The 24,071-nt window shown below is 38.0% G+C and overlaps 1 protein-coding gene across 1 annotated transcript in view; it reads right to left on the reverse strand.

Moving 5' to 3' along the window:
• Positions 1-24,071, reverse strand: part of Trhde (thyrotropin-releasing hormone degrading enzyme) — a 404,767-nt gene that overhangs the window by 38,024 nt on the left and 342,672 nt on the right. Inside the window, 3 exon segments of the mRNA NM_001108991.2 lie at positions 3,627-3,734; positions 5,154-5,251; positions 7,253-7,400. Coding sequence (NP_001102461.1) covers positions 3,627-3,734; positions 5,154-5,251; positions 7,253-7,400 — 354 coding nt within the window.

Below are 24,071 nucleotides of genomic sequence, written 5' to 3' on the forward strand. Positions count from 1 at the left end.
GATTGGCCCATCTGCCTAATGTGTCAAGATGCTGAAACAGCTCCACAGCACCTCCTAAGATACGTGAGCCTCACGACTTCCGGCTTCATTGTTCTGAGTTTTCATGGTAAACACACACCTTCCAACCTGTTCTACATGTTATTTATGTGACTCCCAGTGCTCCTCACTTAGATAATTTTTTTAAAAATTGCCCCTTTTAAGGTCCCAGGTAAATAATGAAACAGTGAGAAAAGAAAGCTGACTAAGCAACTCAAGTCTATTTCCCCCTTTACTGTTTATATAAGAAACTTAAGCTTTTATTTTTGGTGATTTGGTGATATTACCTGTCTCTACACCTCCCCACACCATTCACCCAAAATCACAGCCTATATAGGAAGCCATCGAAGAGAACTATTATAAATTTGTGATAAAGAAGCTGAAATATAGCTCTCCCCATTTGATGGCTTCTGGTAAGAGGTGCGAGTGGGGAAGAAACTGTCAAAAGAATTATAAGATGTTTGGCTCCAACTTAATCATTTGTACCATGAACAAAAGCAGAATTATCAAAACCAAAATGAGCTGACTACTTATGCATAAACTTCCATTTATAAAGGAATTATGGAAACAATACATTGCAAAAGCTTGTGAATGAGGAGTAGTATATTTATTAAACAGTTTTCTTTAAGAGGCTGAGCCCAGGGAGTTGACCATGTTTCAGGGAGAATACAGGTAATACAAATTACACTTGTGGTCTTTCTTCCTTTTTATTTTTTTCTTTTTGGGGGTAGAGGATAGGTAGGAAGGTCACAAGGGTAGTGGGTAGACTTGAGAGAACTTGAGTGTAACCAGGGTACATTGTGTGGAAATCCCAAATAATAAATAAAAATATTATATTGAAAAGGAAGAAAGCTAAACCTAGCATATCTGTCAACCATCTTTCCTGGTGTTTGTTGTTCTACTATCAAGATGCCATGTGAATAAATGAGAGAAAACCCTAATCTTCACATGCACTGGTTCAGTGGAAATCGTGTCCTCTGCTTCAGTAGACCACTGGTGGGCACACCACACAGTCGCTTAAGCAAAGCTTAGTAAACAGAGTAAACTCCATTCCGCAAATCTGCATGCCTCAGCACAAAAGAAAACAAAGCAGAGATCATAACAGTAATGAAGGAACTGTCAAAAGGAATCACAAAATATTTGGCTCTGCCTTAATGACTTTTACCATGAATAAAGGCAGAATTATCAAAGCCAAAATGAGCTGACCACTTATGCATAAACTTCCATTTATCAAGGAATTATGGGAATAATAGATTACAAAGGCTTGTGAGTGAAAACTAGTATACTTATTAAACTAGGCAGCATCCTGTGTGTGCCACTTGGAATCTCATCCTTCTGCCTTACATTCTGGTACAGAGCCACTGCTGCCCCTGGTCCAAGCCTAATTAAGCTAGCTTTATCTATCACGGGAGAGAATGAGCTCCTTCTAAGCAGAAACCTGTTCCTATGGCATGTCCTCCCCCTCTCTTTTGCTAATTTTTTTCAGAAAATAAACTATAAATATATTGAACACCACCGTCATACTATACGATTAATAGAACTGTGCACTATTAATTTTGAGATCACTTCTATTTGCTTTTCAGCTACCATCGGACACAAAAACTTGCTTAATAAAGTTTACAGGTAAATCATTATTTTTAAAATTAGAGGACTTTCCACAATAATTATAATTTCTAAATGTGGATGCTAAGCCTGAATGCTCTTTGGAAATTATGATAATATACAGTGTTGTCAAGCACATTTTAATGAAACAGAAAGAAAAACATGTTCACATAGATAAGTTAAGTGAAAGATTAAAATCAATTATTAGTTCCAAAGAAAGGATGTATTTATAGCCAATAAATACCTTATAAATACATCAATAGAAAACCTTGTAAAAATAAAGGATAAGGCAATAGATATTATAATTTGTAAATATTAATATTGTTCATTCTATTTATTGTATACATGTATATATGATACATGTCCTAATTTTTCACTTTACATTTTAAGTAAATGTTTTTGTGTTCTAATTGCATGTGGCAGACTCAGAGGAGGTGAGGACAACAGGCGATTAGGTCTTATAATGTGTCCAATTCTAATGTGACAGCTTTCAGAAGACTTAGCCCGAAGGATACTAAGTGCTGACGTCAGTAAAATTTTTAAAATGATGACACTTTGGGCCTAGAAAGACAGATGTGATGGAACAGTTGACAGATGATAGTGACAAAGTACTTTCCCCCTTAACTCGGCATCGGATCAGAAACAATCATTTAAAGAACGAGGGGGACTGTTAGAGGAAGTGAGAAACATTAAAGGATCACTAAACATTCCAATGAAGGCTTTCCCTCCTGAACCACACTTCTAAATGCGTCTGCCATTCTTTGGTTTGGACTCAGTGAGGTATTAAATTTAAATGTGAAATTGTTGCTAGGACAATTATCAAATTGTTCCCAAAGCAAGTATTAATGGCTTCAGTTGTATGTTTCTCTGAGAGGTTTTCACTACAAAGACCTACATCAGAGTTAAACCTCTTGTGACCCACAAAACATCATCCTCTAAATGCCCTTCTCTTCCCATGAGACTGTTGTTCTGTAGTTAATCATGGAAGCCAGAATCTAATCATATATACACACACACAGCAGAAAATAATCATATATATACATATGTACACACATATCATATATATCATACATACACACTTTGGGAAACTGGCTCCATATATATGAAAGTATATGTATGACTATATGTATATTTATATATATATGTATTTAATAAAATATTTTTAAGAAATCAGTCTATGAAATGCCACATTTTAATGAAAGTAATAAATGTGTTATACCTATATATGTCTAATAGATGACACACACACGTGAGTGAACACACACATCCATACACACTGATCTTATTGATATATATGTATATATATATATATATATATATGAAGAAAGACTCCTAGAAATACAAAGAACTACCATTATGTCAATAAGATGTATGTGTCTATAAGCCATACAGAGGTATGATACATCTGTCACTTTCATTAAAATGTGACATTTCATAGAATAATGTTTTCTTAAAAACATTTTATTAAATAATTTTAATTTTCCATTTGTATTAATATTATGCATCATAAAATTCTAAGATAAGATACAAGGTTAAGGTCATTGTCGAGGGGCACCCAAAGAGCAAAGGCCTTGCTTACGACCTTTTGGTTTTTAGTTTTTCATTTAAACATCAGTTCTGGTTCTTTGTTGATAATCTATGCTGGTGGCTGTGAATAAATATTTCAACCTTTATGAAAACCTTTAAGAGTTTAAATTAAGTTAATTTCTTTCATATAAGGAAGTTACCAGACTTAATAAAAGGTGACCTCCCTCCATGTATATGAAGAGTGAGGGCCAGGACAAAGAAAGTTAGCCTAAAGCCTGAGTAACTGTCCCAGGATGAATGTATCATAGCTTCCAAGCTGCTACTTTGCCCACAGTGAAGCTGAGACAGTGAGTGTTCTTCTGTGTATTTTTCTTGCCTTGCTTTTCCCCAGTTGATAAGAGGGATGTAGCCACCAAGATCTGAAAAATGCCATCAGAAGTGTAGAGTGTGCTCCACCTTACCTGTTTCTATTGCTGGAAATCCAGTCTGAAATAAGAGTTGACGCCTGCTGGTGACAGTGCTTGTTCCCAAAGCTACAGGCCAACATTATCACTTCCCTCCGTAGCTCTCTGTATGTATGTTGTCAAAGGGGGAAAATGGTTAAATAAAATGTTACTATGTGAAAAAATCAGAGAAATTCATTTTGTTTGTTTGTATGTATGTATGTATGTATGTATGTATGTATGTATGTATGGTGGTTGGATGGATGGATGGATGGATGGATGGATGGATGGATGGATGGATGGACACACAGATGAATGGTTGGTTGGATACAGATAGAAAATACACATATGGGAAAGCCAGAGACAGACAGACCACCATCTCTCATATGTTGGTTATCTCCATTGACATCTCGATTGGATTCAAATTTAGCAATGGAGAAATGTCTCCGATATGCCTGTTGTTTTCAGAGATAGAATACTGAAGAAACAAGACTCACTCTGAATGTACATGGTATCATTCCCTGGGCAGAAGCCTAGACCTTATTCAGGAAAAGGGAAGAAGCCAAACTAAACCATAAACTTCACCTCTTCTTGCTTCCTGAGTGTGGATACAATATGATAATTCCCCTCACTCACCCACTACCATCCATGATGACTCCTGGAAAGTATCTTTGTGAAACAAGGGGCAAAATAAACCTTCTATTTAAACAGGACTGACACATATACGAACTCACAAAGACTGTGGCAACCTTTATAAGACTTGTACAGGTTCAAACCAGACAAGGAAAAATCAACTTTCTCCACTTAGAGTCACTGTATGTATAAACACCATACTCTGTGAGAGACTCCATGCCCAGATGTCCTTGGCTATCACAAAACTGATTCGATTTTTTTGTTTTATTTGCTTATTTCTTTTGTCTTACTGGGTTTTATTTGTCTGTCTTTATTTTCTTCTTTTTCTTTCTTTCTTTTTGGTTTTTGCTCAAGAGAGAGAACCACTTGAAACTGGGTGGGTACGGAGGTAGCGTATATCTAGGAGAAGTTGTGGGAAGGAAAGACCTTCCCTCATATATTTGCATAAAATCTATTGTATGAAATATACTGTGTGGAAAAACTTTGTTTCCTTTTATCACTTATTTTGTTACAGCGTGGAAAAGGTAATTAATACGGTAGGTAAGTAAAAGATAACACAAAATATGTTTAGACATGGAAATCCTATGGTGCTGTGTAAAGAGACTGAATTAAACTGAATGGGAGTTAAGCACACTGTTTTCTGAAGCTAGTCCTTCACTCAAGGGTGCAGGTACTGATCCCAAGACCACAACACAAACAGCTCTTAAATGAAAACACAGTCCTGAACTGCTTTGTTCTCATCACCAGGCAGCAAAACCTGTGTGGCTCAGCTGCAGTCTTCCCTAGGTAAGTGAAATGCAAAATGAAGACTGAGACAAAGGCAACCTGGTGATGCTGAAGTCACAGTGTCACTAGCAGTGTGTGCATTCACACAGACTGGGGAAGGAGGAGAACAGTAAAGTCAAACAGTACTCATGTTGATAGGAAGCTTGAACGACAGAGCCATTGAAGTTGTTCTTTGGCCATCCAAGCTTGCTGTAGGTTGTTGCCACTTGTTTTAGAATATATTCCTGTGTGGAGAATGAGAGAAACCAAGACGGCATTAGCTTCATTTCTTCCCAAATTCTGTAAGTTAAAAACCGAAATCTCGGTAATTCCACGTAATATTTTTCCTATGCTTTTATTCAATTTACTATTTCAGACATAGAAGATGGTATTCTTTTCTTCTAACTGAATAACGTGCGGTGCTAATTTTTTCATGAGCAGTCTTAATAAAGTAAGAAAAATGGGGAATATTCTGGGTGAGATTCATGCGTGCAGATATGTAGCCACACATAGATAAGTCTTAGTAAAACAATCACCTAATATGCTTTTTAAGGTTGCATTTTTGTTTATGCATAGTCTGGGTGCCTATAGAAATAGATGCCAGATCTGTACAGGTGCTTGCAGTGGGGCAGGAAAGGGCCTCAGATCTACTGTAGCTAGAGTTATAGGTGATTGTAAGCTACCCAAGGCAAGGCTGGTAATCGAACTACGGTCTTCCAGAAGAACAACAAGCAATTTTAATCTCTGGGCCATTCTCTTCAACTGAAACAACTAATATTTGTACATTTTGCATCTCTAGAGTCTCCTCCACACAAAGCTGTTAGACTGGCCCAGCCAATAGGCTAGTATTGTGGAAGAGAGGGTGCACGCAACACTTCCTTACAGTGACATAGTATCACAATTTCAAAAATCTGTTCACCCAATGGTGCATTTAAATATCAAAGCGGATGTAAGGTATGCTCTCCCTGTCTTTAATGTGATCTTAGAATTTTGTCTAAGGAATGAAAGCACTAAAAATTACAGTAAGAGCATTGCTTAACTTTTATTATAACAGAGGACTCTAACAAAAACTATACTATTCAAAAGCATAAACATACACAAGAGTGTATTTTGCCATTTTAGGAGTTTCACACCTCGACGACTCTTTGTTAGGGACAAAGGGAAACTTTCTCTAGCAGATAAACATTATCCCCTAACTCAAAGGACACATTTCTTTGCATGTCTGTTGCTAAGGGCTTGTGCAAATCTAACAGCAACGAACAGGCAAGCCATGATTATTCTCAATTTTAAAACACTAAGTCGTCGGAGTCACCTTGATGAAGCCTTTGGGTAAGAAAAACAGGAGGCCATGATGCAACTGGGATGAGCATTAGACAATCTAGGTGGTTCTAATAACAAACTGAATCACTGACAACCCATCTTTGAGCAATCTCAATTGTGTGTGTTAATTCGCAGACGTTATGTCCTAAGTCGCGGAATCATTTCATAAAGCACAGTGCAGGTTCTTAAAAAATATCTGAAGGAAAATTTACAGCGCACTAGAATCACTGTGATAAGAAAGCAAGGAATGAAAAGCTCATTAGCGGTACTTAATCCTGATTTTTTTTCAAAATGATCATTGAATCCGATTAGGTGCTCTTGGCAGTACAATTTTGGCTCCCTGGACTTTAAGCTTAGAAAATCTGGTCAGGTACCATTTTGGAATGTGTGTCATGCCTCCGTGTCTGCCTGGATTATCTGTTGTTTGCTGTCCTGTATCCCCCTGGACCCAATTATGGATGGGCTTTGCCCTCAATGTTGATCTTATCCTTGTTAATTAAGGAGGTGCATTGAATTCACCATGCCCTTTTGGATAAAAATAATGACTAAGAATCTTTATTGAAACTGTCTATATTCTGTTAAGTTTTCTGGGATCTCTCCACTCAGGTTAAGTCCTTTGTGAACAGAGAGCCCTTTAACTCTGAAGAAGTAAGTTTGAACTTTTATGGATTTGCAGTGTACATCCTTTCTTAAATTCTCAAGCACTTAAGCTTAATTGACACTTTTAGGCCAGAATAAAAGGTACCTTGTGTTAAATTTCTTTTTTCAAGTAACTGTCATCGGAATTGCATAGAAAATCAGGACAAAAATAACAGCCTACACGAGTAAAGAGGAAATGAAATAATTCAGACTCAGTTGCATAGAGTGCATAATAAGAAAATAGTTTATCTTCTGAATATTAGAAAGGAGAAATGCTATATTCTTACATTGAAGATATTGTAGTTTTCCATGCGGTCCAGTAATTTATCCAGAGGATAAAGAGCTCGGCTGGCAGCATGCCAAGGAAGAAAATCCTTTTCCTCAGAGAGGTATCTGATGATCTCTAGGGGAATATTCTGAGGCAAATAGCCTGCCCTGAACAGTCAAAAGAAAGTTAATGTTAATTAGATACAGAAAAGATACACAGTAATGCGAAAATGAAGATTTTACTTATGCAAATAAAAGACAGAAAGCAAAATTCATCATAGTCTGAGGAAAGGACACTTAACGATATAAAAATAAAGTTATCCTTTTTTTGAAAAAATAATGGCTTATTAGGGTGCCAGAGCCACAAAATACATGCAGAGTCAGAGAGCTAAAGTGTTACAAGAATACGAACACATCAGAATGGGTTTTTGTAAAGGAGAGAACTATGGAGTTTGAACTGAGCCAATAGGTATTTCCTTGACAGAAACTCTTCAGGTAAAATAAGTAATTGAAAGTAATTGATCACTAGCTTGTGATGCCCTGTAGTTCTATGTAAAGACTTTTAATTCATACTGTTCTGTAAAGGATGGCTAAAATTAAACTACCTATTTATGTTTTAAATGTGTACATCATATAGCAATATAAATTAGTTTTAATTTGATGCTTTGTGTATGTGTGTATACATGGTAGTGTGGTATGTTATTGCACGTGTGTGCATACCACGATGCACATGTGGCAATCAGGAGATATCTTTGAGGGTCAGTTCCCTCTTACTCACTACTATGAATGCCATTCCAATTGGCCCATGAGTTTACAGCAAACCTGCTTTTTGCCTCCTGTTGTGGTAACCTCTCCAACCCAAATAAGCCCGTGCAAAGAAAACACAACTCAGTTACTATGAGTACAAGCTTCATGCCTAGATTGGTCAGCTCTGCCACTGCCCTACTCCAGCTGTAAGATCCCTTATAACTTGAGGTTTATCCAGGCCACTTACTTCAGCTCTATTTTCCTTCCACCTCCTTCTCCTCAGTTGTCGTCCCCTTCTCTCTCTTCCCTTCTTCTCCCTACAACTCTTCAGTTCCACCTTCCCTTCCCCTGCCCAATCACTGGCTCTTCCCTTTAATTTACAAGTTACAATGGGGAGAAGCTTTCTGATGAAGTCACCTGAGTATATGGTTCACTCCTCATCTTAGGCAGCCCCTCTTAAGGAAGCAGAATTAGCATCAAGATACAAACAGCACCAGGGCAACCCACAGCCTCTTTTCCCTCAGAGGTGCATTCTGGGATAATGACATACATGCTACAACATCAAGATTTTTAGTTTTGGAGGAGGGTGCTGGGGGTCTGAATTCAGGAAATCAAGCTTACATTGCAAACACTTTACCCATCTCGCCATCTTGACAGCTCAAACATAAAAGTATTTAGTACATATGGAAATGAAGTGTTGGAAAGTTATCTGAGTACATTTTGTCTGTAATTTTATCTATAATTCTGTAGAATAAAGAAACCAAAAAGGTTAATATGTCTTGAATCTCCCATGAATCACATACAAATGTGAAATGGAAGTGATATATCTAATAGTTTATCAGAAGATGGTCTTGCTCTTGATGTCTCAACTTTATTACCAACATCATGTATTTTACGAGACTTTAAAAAAAATCCTTAATTACTGCTATGGTCTAAATAACGGTGTCTTCTCAAATTCTTATGTTAGGAACTTATATTCCATGTGATGGTCTCAGTGGTGAGCAGTTGGGTAAAACATGACAGATTAACCCTCATGGATGACTGGGATGAGCGATAGAAGCAGCACAGTTAAGCTGGCTTCTCTCTGCCACTATTGCCAACTAGGACAATGTTTGAATACATATACATATAAACTTTTAGTAGATAGATATATAGATAGATGATAGATAGATAATAGATAGATAGATAGATAGATAGATAGATAGATAGATAGATAGATAGATAGATGATAGAGAGACGAGAGAGAGATGAGAGAGAAACAACCAAATCATATTTATTTGTGTGTGTGTGTGGGTGTGGGTGTGTGTGTGTGTGTGTGTGTGTGTGTGTGTGCGCTGCCTTCATGTATGTCTCCGCACAAAATATGTGCCTCATGCAACAGAGCACAAAAGAGGACATTTAATTTCCTGGAACTGGAGTTACAGATGATTGTGAGTTTTGGAGGCTGGGAATTAAACCCTTTGGAAGAGCAGCCAATGGTCTAACCATTGACCATTTCTGAAAGCCCAGTTCTGAAGCCCAGTTTAGTCTTGCATTGATTGTGGTGTTTCTTTGTTTGGTGGATTGTTTTTTTGTAGAGAAATCTTATTTGTGCATAATAAAATGTGGCCAGGGTAGAAGCAAATTTATCACTCTCATTTACACATTTTCATAATATTTAGTACTTAATGTGATATGTTAAAACTAGGATATAGGCAAATATATGCAAATATTGTATTACTGCTGTGCCTATATTATTTGCAATTAAAAACCAACCCTGGGTAATGACTTGAATAGTTCTCAAAAGGAAGTTAAAAAAAGCCTGTGTCATTCTACATATTTTGATATAGCTATGACACACGATCAATCATAGCTCATGTAACTAACTCTCATTTCAGAATTTTCTAACAGCAATTGCTGTTTGAAACACTAGTTTCTATAATATCACCCTTTGCAATTTATATCTCCTTGTATAAATAACATCAAATTAACTACAAAACCATGGAAATAAGTAACTTTATCTTTTATCTAAGATTTTTTTCAATAATAATTACAGTTTGTGTTCTTGGGTTTGTTGCCACAAAAAAAAAAAAGAACATCATTTTTTTTTATTAACTTGAGTATTTCTTATATACATTTCGAGTGTTATTCCCTTTCCCGGTTTCCGGGCAAACATCCCCCTCCCCCCTCCCCTTCCTTATGGGTGTTCCCCTCCCAACCCTCCCCCCATTGCCGCCCTCCACCCATAGACTAGTTCACTGGGGGTTCAGTCTTAGCAGGACCCAGGGCTTCCCCTTCCACTGGTGCTCTTACTAGGATATTCATTGCTACCTATGGGGTCAGAGTCCAGGGTCAGTCCATGTATAGTCTTTAGGTAGTGGCTTAGTCCCTGGAAGCTCTGGTTGCTTGGCATTGTTGTACTTTTGGGGTCTCGAGCCCCTTCAAGCTCTTCCAGTTCTTTCTCTGATTCCTTCAATAGGGGACCTATTCTCAGTTCAGTGGTTTGCTGCTGGCATTCGCCTCTATATTTGCTGTATTCTGGCTGTGTCTCTCAGGAGCGATCTACATCCGGCTCCTGTCGGTCTGCACTTCTTTGCTTCATCCATCTTGTCTAATTGGGTGGCTGTATATGTATGGGCCACATGTGGGGCAGGCTCTGAATGGGTGTTCCTTCAGTCTCTGTTTTAATCTTTGCCTCTCCCTTCCCTGCCAAGGGTATTCTTTTTCCTCATTTAAAGAAGGAGTGAAGCATTCACATTTTGATCATCCGTCTTGAGTTTCGTTTGTTCTAGGGATCTAGGGTAATTCAAGCATTTGGGCTAATAGCCACTTATCAATGAGTGCATACCATGTATGTCTTTCTGTGATTGGGTTAGCTCACTCAGGATGATATTTTCCAGTTCCAACCATTTGCCTACGAATTTCATAAACTCGTTGTTTTTGATAGCTGAGTAATATTCCATTGTGTAGATGTACCACATTTTCTGTATCCATTCCTCTGTTGAAGGGCATCTGGGTTCTTTCCATTTTCTGGCTATTATAAATAAGGCTGCGATGAACATAGTGGAGCACGTGTCTCTTTTATATGTTGAGGCATCTTTTGGGTATATGCCCAAGAGAGGTATAGCTGGATCCTCAGGCAGTTCAATGTCCAATTTTCTGAGGAACCTCCAGACTGATTTCCAGAATGGTTTTACCAGTCTGCAATCCCACCAACAATGGAGGAGTGTTCCTCTTTCTCCACATCCTCGCCAGCATCTGCTGTCACCTGAGTTTTTGATCTTAGCCAATCGCACTGGTGTGAGGTGAAATCTCAGGGTTGTTTTGATTTGCATTTCCCTTATGACTAAAGATGTTGAACATTTCTTTAGGTGTTTCTCAGCCATTCGGCATTCCTCAGCTGTGAATTCTTTGTTTAGCTCTGAACCCCATTTTTTAATAGGGTTATTTGTTTCCCTGCGGTCTAACTTCTTGAGTTCTTTGTATATTTTGGATATAAGGCCTCTATCTGTTGTAGGATTGGTAAAGATCTTTTCCCAATCTGTTGGTTGCCGTTTTGTCCTAACCACAGTGTCCTTTGCCTTACAGAAGCTTTGCAGTTTTATGAGATCCCATTTGTCGATTCTTGATCTTAGAGCATAAGCCATTGGTGTTTTGTTCAGGAAATTTTTTCCAGTGCCCATGTGTTCCAGATGCTTCCCTAGTTTTTCTTCTATTAGTTTGAGTGTGTCTGGTTTGATGTGGAGGTCCTTGATCCACTTGGACTTAAGCTTTGTACAGGGTGATAAGCATGGATCGATCTGCATTCTTCTACATGTTGCCCTCCAGTTGAACCAGCACCATTTGCTGAAAATGCTATCTTTTTTCCATTGGATGGTTTTGGCTCCTTTGTCAAAAATCAAGTGACCATAGGTGTGTGGGTTCATTTCTGGGTCTTCAATTCTATTCCATTGGTCTATCTGTCTGTCTCTGTACCAATACCATGCAGTTTTTATCACTATTGCTCTGTAATACTGCTTGAGTTCAGGGATAGTGATTCCCCCTGAAGTCCTTTTATTGTTGAGGATAGCTTTAGTTATCCTGGGTTTTTTGTTATTCCAGATGAATTTGCAAATTGTTCTGTCTAACTCTTTGAAGAATTGGATTGGTATTTTGATGGGGATTGCATTGAGTCTGTAGATTGCTTTTGGTAAAATGGCCATTTTTACTATATTAATCCTGCCAATCCATGAGCATGGGAGATCTTTCCATCTTCTGAGGTCTTCTTCAATTTCTTTCCTCAGTGTCTTGAAGTTCTTATTGTACAGATCTTTTACTTGCTTGGTTAAAGTCACACCGAGGTACTTTATATTATTTGGGTCTATTATGAAGGGTGTCGTTTCCCTAATTTCTTTCTCGGCTTGTTTCTCTTTTGTATAGAGGAAGGCAACTGATTTATTTGAGTTAATTTTATACCCAGCCACTTTGCTGAAGTTGTTTATCAGCTTTAGTAGTTCTCTGGTGGAACTTTTGGGATCACTTAAATATACTATCATGTCATCTGCAAATAGTGATATTTTGACCTCTTCTTTTCCGATCTGTATCCCTTTGATCTCCTTTTGTTGTCTGATTGCTCTGGCTAGAACTTCAAGAACTATATTGAATAAGTAGGGAGAGAGTGGGCAGCCTTGTCTAGTCCATGATTTTAGTGGGATTGCTTCAAGTTTCTCTCCATTTAGTTTAATGTTAGCAACTGTTTTGCTGTATATGGCTTTTACTATGTTTAGGTATGGGCCTTGAATTCCTATTCTTTCTAGGACTTTTATCATGAAGGGGTGTTGAATTTTGTCAAATGCTTTCTCAGCATCTAATGAAATGATCATGTGGTTCTGTTCTTTCAGTTTGTTTATATAATGGATCACGTTGATGGTTTTCCGTATATTAAACCATCCCTGCATGCCTGGGATGAAGCCTACTTGATCATGGTGGATGATTGTTTTGATGTGCTCTTGAATTCGGTTTGCCAGAATTTTATTGAGTATTTTTGCGTCGATATTCATAAGGGAAATTGGTCTGAAGTTCTCTTTCTTTGTTGTGTCTTTGTGTGGTTTAGGTATAAGAGTAATTGTGGCTTCGTAGAAGGAATTCGGTAGGGCTCCATCTGTTTCAATTTTGTGGAATAGTTTTGGATAATATTGGTATGAGGTCTTTTACCCGTCTGGACCTGGGCTCTTTTTGGTTGGGAGACCTTTAATGACTGCTTCTATTTCCTTAGGAGTTATGGGGTTGTTTAACTGGTTTATCTGTTCCTGATTTAACTTAGATACCTGGTATCTGTCTAGGAAATTGTCCATTTCCTGAAGATTTTCAAATTTTGTTGAATATAGGTTTTTATAGTAAGATCTGATGATTTTTTGAATTTCCTCTGAATCTGTAGTTATGTCTCCCTTTTCATTTCTGATTTTGTTAATTTGGACACACTCTCTGTGTCCTCTCGTTAGTCTGGCTAAGGGTTTATCTATCTTGTTGATTTTCTCAAAGAACCAACTTTTGGTTCTGTTGATTCTTTCTATGGTCCTTTTTGTTTCTACTTGGTTGATTTCAGCTCTGAGTTTGATTATTTCCTGCCTTCTACTCCTCCTGGGTGTATTTGCTTCTTTTTGTTCTAGAGCTTTTAGGTGTGCTGTCAAGCTGCTGACATATGCTCTTTCCTGTTTCTTTCTGCAGGCACTCAGCGCTATGAGTTTTCCTCTTAGCACAGCTTTCATTGTGTCCCATAAGTTTGAGTATGTTGTATCTTCATTTTCATTAAATTCTAAAAAGTTTTTAATTTCTTTCTTTATTTCTTCCTTGACCAGGTTATCATTGAGTAGAGCATTGTTCAATTTCCACGTATATGTGGGCATTCTTCCCTTATTGTTATTGAAGACCAGTTTTAGGCCGTGGTGGTCCGATAGCACGCATGGGATTATTTCTATCTTTCTGTACCTGTTGAGGCCCGTTTTTTGACCAATTATATGGTCAATTTTGGAGAAAGTACCATGAGGAGCTGAGAAGAAGGTATATCCTTTTGCTTTAGGATAGAATGTTCTATAAATATCCGTTAAGTCCATTTGGCTCATGACTTCTCTTAGTCTGTCTACATCACTGTTTAATTTCTGTTTCCATGATCTGTCCATTGATGAGAGTGGGGTGTTGAAATCTCCCACTATTATTGTGTGAGGTGCAATGTGTGTTTTGAGCTTTAGTAAGGTTTCTTTTACGTATGTAGGTGCCCTTGTATTTGGGGCATAGATATTTAGGATTGAGAGTTCATCTTGGTTGATTTTTCCTTTGATGAATATGAAGTGTCCTTCCTTATCTTTTTTGATGACTTTTAGTTGGAAATTGATTTTATTTGATATTAGAATGGCTACTCCAGCTTGCTTCTTCTGACCATTTGCTTGGAAAGTTGTTTTCCAGCCTTTCACTCTGAGGTAGTGTCTGTCTTTGTCTCTGAGGTGTGTTTCCTGTAGGCAGCAGAATGCAGGGTCCTCGTTGCGTATCCAGTTTGTTAATCTATGTCTTTTTATTGGGGAGTTGAGGCCATTGATATTGAGAGATATTAAGAAATAGTGATTATTGCTTCCCGTTATATTCATATTTGGATGTGAGGTTATGTTTGTGTGCTTTCATTCTCTTTGTTTTGTTGCCAAGACGATTAGTTTCTTGCTTCTTCTAGGGTATAGCTTGCCTCCTTATGTTGGGCTTTACCATTTATTATCCTTTGTAGTGCTGGATTTGTAGAAAGATATTGTGTAAATTTGGTTTTGTCATGGAATATCTTGGTTTCTCCATCAATGTTAATTGAGAGTTTTGCTGGATACAGTAACCTGGGCTGGCATTTGTGTTCTCTTAGGGTCTGTATGACATCAGTCCAGGATCTTCTGGCCTTCATAGTTTCTGGTGAGAAGTCTGGTGTGATTCTGATAGGTCTCCCTTTATATGTTACTTGACCTTTTTCCCTTACTGCTTTTAATATTCTTTCTTTATTTTGTGCGTTTGGTGTTTTGACAATTATGTGACGGGAGGTGTTTCTTTTCTGGTCCAATCTATTTGGAGTTCTGTAGGCTTCTTGTATGTCTATGGGTATTTCTTTTTTTAGGTTAGGGAAGTTTTCTTCTATGATTCTGTTGAAGATATTTACTGGTCCTTTGAGCTGGGAGTCTTCACTCTCTTCTATACCTATTATCCTTAGGTTTGATCTTCTCATTGAGTCCTGGATTTCCTGTATGTTTTGGACCAGTAGCTTTTTCCGCTTTACATTATCTTTGACAGTTGAGTCAATGATTTCTATGGAATCTTCTGCTCCTGAGATTCTCTCTTCCATCTCTTGTATTCTGTTGGTGAAGCTTGTATCTACAGCTCCTTGTCTCTTCTTTTGGTTTTCTATATCCAGGGTTGTTTCCATGTGTTCTTTCTTGATTGCTTCTATTTCCATTTTTAATTCCTTCAACTGTTTGATTGTGTTTTCCTGGAATTCTTTCAGGGATTTTTGCGATTCCTCTCTGTAGGCTTTTACTTGTTTATTAATGTTTTCCTGTGCTTCCCTAAGTGTGTTCATGTCTTTCTTGAAGTCCTCCAGCATCATGATCAAATATGATTTTGATACTAGATCTTGCTTTTCTGGTGTGTTTGGATATTCCATGTTTGTTTTGGTGGGAGAATTGGGCTCCGATGATGGCATGTAGTCTTGGTTTCTGTTGCTTGGGTTCCTGCGCTTGCCTCTTGCCATCAGATTATCTTCAGTGTTACTTTGTTCTGCTATTTCTGACAGTGGCTAGACTGTCCTATAAGCCTGTGTGTCAGGAGTGCTGTAGACCTGTTTTCCTCTCTTTCAGTCAGTTATGGGGACAGAGTGTTCTGCTTTCGGGCGTGTAGTTTTTCCTCTCTACAGGTCTTCAGCTGTTCCTGTGGGCCTGTGTCTTGAGTTCACCAGGCAGCTTAAAGAACATCATTTTAATAACATCATATCCCTTAAAGATCATTTTCCAGAAAAACTTCCCCTCTTCTGGTTGGTCAGAAGAATACAGGGGGTCTCTGGAAACAGTTCAGGGAATTGTCATTTTTTTTTCTAGAACTTGAGGGTAAGTGCCAATTGCTGGAGACAGCATATACTTTGTGCACAGGTCATAATATCCAAGCTAGAAGTGACCATGACGGGTACTGTACAACCGAGCCAATTACCTATAGCTAGAGATGTCATAGACCTGATGTACTTTTTGGGGAATACAATTTTCTATATAAAAATGTTATTAGAGAGATAGACCTGAAATGGACAAAAGGGCTTAAAGCTGATTTTAAAATTAATGCCTCCTGTACAATTAGAGAAACACTCACTCTCTCTCTCTCTCTCTCTCTCTCTCTCTCTCTCTCTCTCACACACACACACACACACACACACACACACACACACACACACAAAGTTAAATGAAGAAACAACCTTTTGGCACCAAATATTTTAATACTCTCCTATATATTTACAATCTAAACTGCTAAAAATTTACAAGTTTGAAAACTTGAAAAAGTTCTCAAAGTAGTTGATATATTTCGTTCTTTAACTGCTAATATATGCAAATCTAGGATGCAGAACTCTCATGTCGGTATTTAAAGACATCTAGCATTCTGCAGCAGAGGAAGGAAAGCGAGGCTAGCCTGGTGTAAGTTCCACATAACAAACACTAAGGCAAGGAAAGTAATCATTACATACAGAACTAGAGCAACCTCCATATGAGGCCTTACGACAGGCATTGTTACCACACAGCAAAGCCTGAGTTTTCTGCTTCTTCTTCAGAGAGACCATAGTCCCTAGTGTTTCTGTTAGTTAGGCATAGCCCTGTGACAAGGATCTAGTAACATAATAGGAATATGAATCACTACCAGGGTTAGTGTGACTTTATATTTAATATCTCCCTGGAACCCTGGAGTGTTGCATGGCAAATCCACTGGCCTATTCCAGACCTATTATACTAGAAAAAAAAAAACTACTATTTTATTCGACCCACAAACATGCCAAGACCTGTTTTTTTAAGCATTTAACCTTCTCTAATGCAGTTTTCAAAGAGAATACGAAGCAGATTACACCTAAATTACCCTCATTCTGCCACACTACCACCATACATAAGTAATTACCTAGTACATAATTCAATATACTTGCATTTAACTCTGCTAGATCAAAATATGTAGCTCCCCTTAATTGGCCAAGAAGATGATCAGCTTCGTTACAAAATGACAGAGAGTGGAAGATAATGTTGGTTACCTAGCTAAGATGCGTTTGTGTAATTGTCTGGTAATGATTCGGTGATTACTACTACTGATAATAAAATCAATGTAGGAAGAGAGAGTGAGGATCCCAGGGAAGGGAGCACCACAGTAGCCTGGAGAAATCAGCACAGTAGAGAGCATACAGGTGTCCCGATGTTGAAATACTTTCCTTCCACTCACATCACCAGGGGTAAGTGTTGACAGCTAGGTGGGAGGATAGCACATCTTAAGGATAGCCCTCATGTACTTGTATTTACTAATACCTGGGGAAATGTCTGATCTGATGCCTACTCTATCCACTACTGTGGTAGGGGTGGACATAAGAAACCAGAGACAAGGCAACGAGGAACATTAATGACAAAGCTCATTCACAGGCATCAGACAGCTGCTGGTCCTTCCTCTATGGCCCCCACACCTTTCCCCTCCTTCCTCAGCTCCCCTCCTCCCTTTACAGTTCATGGAGCTTGCAATGAAATACATCTTTAGGCATACAAAACAGCATTTTTATAAGAAATAGATCAACCTTGGCAGGACCAAGGGCTTCCCCTTCTACTGGTGCCCCAACAAGGCTATTCACTGTTACCTATGCAGTTGGAGTCCAGGGTCAGTCCATGTATAGTCTTTGGGTAGTGGTTTAGTCCCTGGAAGTTCTGGTTGCTTGACATTGTTGTTCATATGGGGTCTCAAGCCCCTTTAGCTCAAGAAGGAGATTAAAACCAGGCTATATTAGTCAATTTTCAAATGCTCTAATCATAACTACCTATTTTCACCTATGATTGGTGGTGCTGTTGAGAAACTACTCTGAATTCCTGTGAAGATTAACTCTTGGATCATCAGTGATAGCTAGCTTTCATATAAATAACTTATTTTTAATATGTTTTTAAGATAATTAATTTTTCCATCCTTCAAATCTATTGGAAATCAATATCCTCAGAATATTCTGACACTACACATACACACTCTCTCACACACACACTCACTCACATGTACATTTACTTCTTAGTTGAGAAATCACTTAAAGCTAATAAGTAGCTTACTACATATTTCACAGTATATGAAAAAGACAAAAGGCACTATTCATGTGCCTTAGGCACCAATGTTAAAGTGTTGCTGAAATGCTCGATTGAAAAGATTTACTTTTTTGTTATTCTTTAATATTCATTATTAAATGACTTTTGTATGCTCTCTGTAGAAAGATTTTATAGCTCAGATAAAATCCCCAATAGCACTCAGAGCATAGAATAAAGGAGAGAAATTATGGGGGAGTACCTCATTCAGCCAATTGTACAGCTTTTGAGGAAAAAGAAGTACAATCCATGCTTTGCCGAATGATTGTCCTCAAAGATGAAAAGAGAAGTAACTTTTTGTAGCTCCAGTGAATTCAGAATATGAGAGGTGGCACAGGAAATAGTTCTCCAAGCTCGTCCTCCTATTCCTATTCTTCAAGTAAGCCAGTATGAAAATTTACTTAGGAACCTATTTCTGGGCTTCTGTAGCACTTAGAGCCAACTTCTATTATAACTATTATAAATAATTTGTATAAGCCAGGAATGGGGGTGCATGCCTTTAATCCCAGAACTTGGGAGGCAAAGGCTAGTGGATCTCTGAGTTTGATGTCAGTATTGTCTATATAGTGAGTTCCAAGAAAACCAGGGTTACTCAAGGCACCCCTGTCTTGATAATGATGATGATGATGATAACTATAGACCATGTCACTGTTTTATCAAAATATTCTTTTAATTCACAGTGGTCAGCGCCTTTAAAATGGAAGGCATGTTTCATATATCTTTTAAGCTCATATCTTAAAGCAAAGATTCACACTATGTATTTGATAGATACTCCTTAAATTAGTCCAATAACAGTGTGTATTTAAAAAAATTTAAGAGCATTTGCCTAGTTTTCTTAAATTTACACATCATGATTTTCTTGAGTAAATATTTTCAATGGATAAAGGATTGCAGAAAATGGGGATATGTACTGGAATGATACAGTATTTTCTCAATACTCTCTGTTATTAAAAATATATAGATAATCAACTCATTGATATCTAGTCAATAGCTTTTAAGTGTTCTATTGAAGAACAAAATAGCTTCATGGGTAATGAGAGGACAGGGCCATTTAGTGAGCATCTAAGTTCTTACTGATTAGCAAACTATTTTCCTGAAAGCAAGAACGTTATATTAGAGATCTAAAATGCTCTCAAAATTCCATTTTTGAATTAAGCTTGATGCTTTCCTTCCATCCCTCCTTCCTTCCTTTCTTTCCACATTTATTTGCATTTACTATGCTTGAATTACTACAAAATACCTAATAATATAAGCTAATAATACCTGATAATGATATAAACTGTTATAGAAGTTCAAGGTGAAGCATGCTAGTGTTAAGGGTGGAAGGAGGACAAGGAGGGTTCATGCCAAAATGTCCCTACTAGCTGGTGGCAGTATTTGGGAGGTTGTGTGATCCTTCCATTGTGTGGTCTCAATGGGGCAGTACAGGAAGTCTTTTGAATGTCCTATGAGCTTCTTGTTGCAGCCTATGGTTTCTATCTTCTTCTCTGAGGCATGAAAACAGGCAGTGACAAGTTTCTGCCCCATCAGTTGAGATGCTGCCACTGCTGCTGCTGCTACCAAATCTTCTATGTCATGATGAACAGAGGACTTATGAAACCATGAGTTGAAGGGAGTTCCTCCTCACTTAAGTGGCTCTTGACAGGTAATTTTGTCATAGAGACAAGAGCAAAAGGTACAGTCAGACTCTGTATTCATCACTGAATGTGTGGAAGAGACATAGGGGGAATCATGACAGAGAAGAGGTCGTGTAACTCAAGGTTCCTTTACACTGGCTAAAAATGTGACCTTTCACTTGCAGTCATGAACAGTAGGAAATAAATTGATTTCCTTCTCCCATCTTTCTTATCTGCATTGTAAGTTAATAATATTTAAATTGAAATGACTCTTAAATTGAAGGTCCGTCAAATGAGAAAACTGGCTGGGAGACAATATTTTTGGTCAGCAAAAGTTAAATAGAGATTACAGGAAAGTAGAAAAAACTGGCCTAAAGCAGTAAGTGCTTTATTAACTTACTAGGAAAGCAGATACACATTTGCAATTAATATTGAAAGAGTTGAGCTTGTTATGCAGGTTGTCCTCACCTGGCCTTTGCAAGCACCTTTTGCTTGCCTCCTGGCCAACGAACACGGGCCCAGCCACAGCAGAGTAGCTGAGGCCTGGTGCATGCTGGGTAGTACTGTCCTATAGAGCAGTGCAGTCAGAGGGAAATCCATCCTCCTTGAACTTTTGTCTACCTCTTCAGCAGCCTTCTGCTATGACTGGATGGAATTTGGTATGATATGTGATACCTATCCTAGACACTTCAGGACTTCAGGCCCACCCAGTCTGCACACCAGTATGTGGGCGTCTACACCCAGTGCACAGCAGGGACTGAGATTGTTTCTCACGTATGATGAAAGTCACTGTAAGCTGGGGAATGATGTGTCCTGATGTATGCTTTAAAAGTCTGACTCTGGCTGCTGTGGAAGACAAACAAATGTGCTACATGATCTTGCCAGACAAGAAAGAAGCTAACTATGGTTTCCCAATTCATCCACTCATGCTATGCTGACTTCGACATTATGCATTTAGTAAGTGAAATGGATGGCAGGAAGCCACAACCACTGACTTTTTGACATTTTCCAAAAAGAAGGTTTGCTTTTGAAGTCTTAGTCTTCCCCATGCAAATCAGATATCATAGGCGAGACCAATAATATATCCTTCAATCGATGAGAAAACATATTTGAAAATAGAATGCACTCTGTATCCAGGAAACTACATATTTCTATCTGGGCTAATTAGTAGAATTAATAGGAAATTTAAATTAAATAAATACATTGATTGAGTATAAGAATATTTTTCAAGATAGTTTATGATTTCCACAGGAAACAGAATTCCTAAATCTGTATTCAGTTCTGTTTATTTCTCTGTGAAGTTTTCTGATAAAGTAAGAGGCTACATGGGAATAAAATAAATAAATAATATAATAAAAAGGAAGACTTTGCAGAGGTGTGGCTTTATTGCCACAAGGATATTAAATCATTTACCTAAAGGCCCGTAATTCATGGAGTCTTCTAATGTTCTATATGACTGCACTGAGTGAATTCTGTGACTAACAGGAAACAAGAAAGGAGAGAAAATATCCCTCAAACTAAATAACTTAGAAATAACCTGGTTGGTTGACAGTCTTGCTTTTCATATAGATTTAATTATAATTATAACATGGGCATTCAAATATGAGACCTCTCTGTTTTTTTCTTCCATCCAAACTTTTCAGAAGGGCCTGAGGATTTGTTCTAATACTGTTCTGCTGGAAAAATATGTTTAATTCACCACTGTTCAGTGTTTTGGTTAAATGTCTCCTTCAGATCCTGGAGATAAAGGCTCTATGTATGTGATTTTTTGCGCGTTTTAGACAGACAGTTTACCTGAATTCATATTATCAAGGTAGATGCTAACACACAGTCATATCAGGTACCTCTTAGGAAATCTCTAAGTGAATGTTTTCAATCTTTGTCAAACAGCAACTTGTTCCAAACCAAAAGGAAAAGTAACCAGACAAATGTACATACGTACATACATACACACACACACACACACACACACACACACACACACTTCAATCACCAATGACCAACACATATGCATCACTCTGTGTAATAGCTAAATGCTGTTAGTTCTGTATAGGCATCAAAACCATACCCAACGTACAGTTCAAAACAGACTCTGAAAGACTACCTAATGCGTCAGAGTCATACTTTAATTGAAGGTAGTGTTAGTATTTAACCCATTATGGTTGTTCTCTTTCTTACCAAATTCATGATATTCCTACCACTGCTTTAAGAAGATTTAAGTCCTGGAGAGCGACACAAAGAGAACCCAGCTCACCTAAAACATCTCAGGAGGAAATCTCAAAAAAACAAAGTCTGCCACCAGTCTGGCATCAGTATAGATGTATTTGAACTTCAGTCTCTAAAGTCCATGATAGCAGAAGGAAGGAGGCAAAGGACAGCATTGTGTAAACTATAAAGAACTGCACAAATACGGATAGCTTTAAGAATGGAGACCCAGAACTAGACTTGGGCAGCCACATGTTCAACATCTGTATTCCAACCTTGATTTGTTCCTTCCATCAAACCCACATACAGAACCCAAAACATCCATTTTCCCTTAGGGACAAAGCACCAAATGATAGTGTAATTGCCTAGGGAAAATTATTACACTCTTCTGAATTATCTCCTTCATAAATCCCAGACAAGTCAAACAGGCTCTGTCACAAAAACGACAGGGTAGCTGTACAGCGGCGTGGGTTCTACACACAAATTCCCATAAATCTCTGAGCATCGCCACTCGCCAAAGTCATTTTGAATCATGTGTTTAAATCAGGAGTGGGAAGAAGGCTGACAGCATGCTGGGGACCACAGAGAAAACCACCAAAAACGGAGATTGGCTTGGTTATCAGTCAGCAAAATATCCCAAAGTATTCTATCGCCTGTCTTATGGACAACTGCATAACACACGGGAAACTGTTCTATCATTTTTTAGAGTTAAGCATTTTGTTCTATGTCATGCACAAAAATACAGCATTTTTTTTAAAAAAATTTAATAACAATTAATGGGCTATCCTCACTTCCCTTAAACTAGAGAGCTGTCATCATTAAGTACAGAGAAGCACATCAAAGAAACAGGTTCAAGCAATACAAAGTGATGGAAAGGGAACAGGGAAGAATCCACCCCCTTTGTGTGCTATGCATTTTCTCCTTCTATAATCTTAGTGCAATATCCGGTACTTACAGAGAAATGAAATAGCTAATCTAACTCTTTATGACTTAAAGTGGTATTTTCCCACCTCTCAGAATATCGTGCTCCATTCCAAATTAGAGGTAAAAGCTAGCCGGAGTCATTACAGATGAAATGGGGGAAGTAAAAATACTGTTTTATTGCCACCGAGATAGAAAAGGGACTTCAAATGTATAATTCACAATATAGGAAAAGATACGTCAAGAGACGAAAATGCATGTGCCCACTTGTAATCACCTTTATACAAACAGGCATGGCCATCATGTTTGCATCCTTTATCTGTATTACAATATGAATTGACGACCTGGAGAAATAAGGGACAAAGCCAAACACGTTGCTGGAGACACAAGTGAGGTAAGGTAAGTGTAGCATCCAAATGACGGTAACAGCTTGTGGAAGAATTTGTATGTCGAGTTTGAGATTGACCTGAGAAGCTTCAGTTCATGGAATTAAAATGCACTGAAATTATCTGAAATCTTCTGCTGGCTCTGCACACTATCATAATAACACATTTTTTTTGTTCTGAGTGCTCCAAAATATTTTGCTTGGAACATTACAGCATACCCTGAAACAGGGGTTATCTGAAAGTCAGTACTTTTAGTTACATAACGTTCTCTATTTCAACAGCAGCTTCAAGAGATAGCCGTCCAACACACAGTGGCTGTGTAGAAATATTTAACTAATGCTGGACTCTGATGCCATAAGTGGGAGACCTTAACTTTTCCTTGATTTTCTCTAATGTTAATAATGTTCACCTAAAACTTGAGACATATGATGATGATGATGTTCGAACTGCTGAACGACGATTAACAATTAGAGGACAGTAACAATATAGCTCTGCCTCATTCCAACAGTGACACTCATTAATTTTAATTATAGCCCCTTGGTTGAGCCTATTCTACAGCCTCACTTCCACTTATCAGAGGTAATTTTCTAAAGTTGTCACAAGGATAAAAATGCAAGACAATAAAAATGTGCCTGG

The sequence above is a fragment of the Rattus norvegicus genome, chromosome 7, assembly GCF_021556685.1.
Source record: "Rattus norvegicus strain SHRSP/BbbUtx chromosome 7, alternate assembly SHRSP_T2T, whole genome shotgun sequence".
NCBI lineage: Eukaryota > Metazoa > Chordata > Mammalia > Rodentia > Muridae > Rattus > Rattus norvegicus.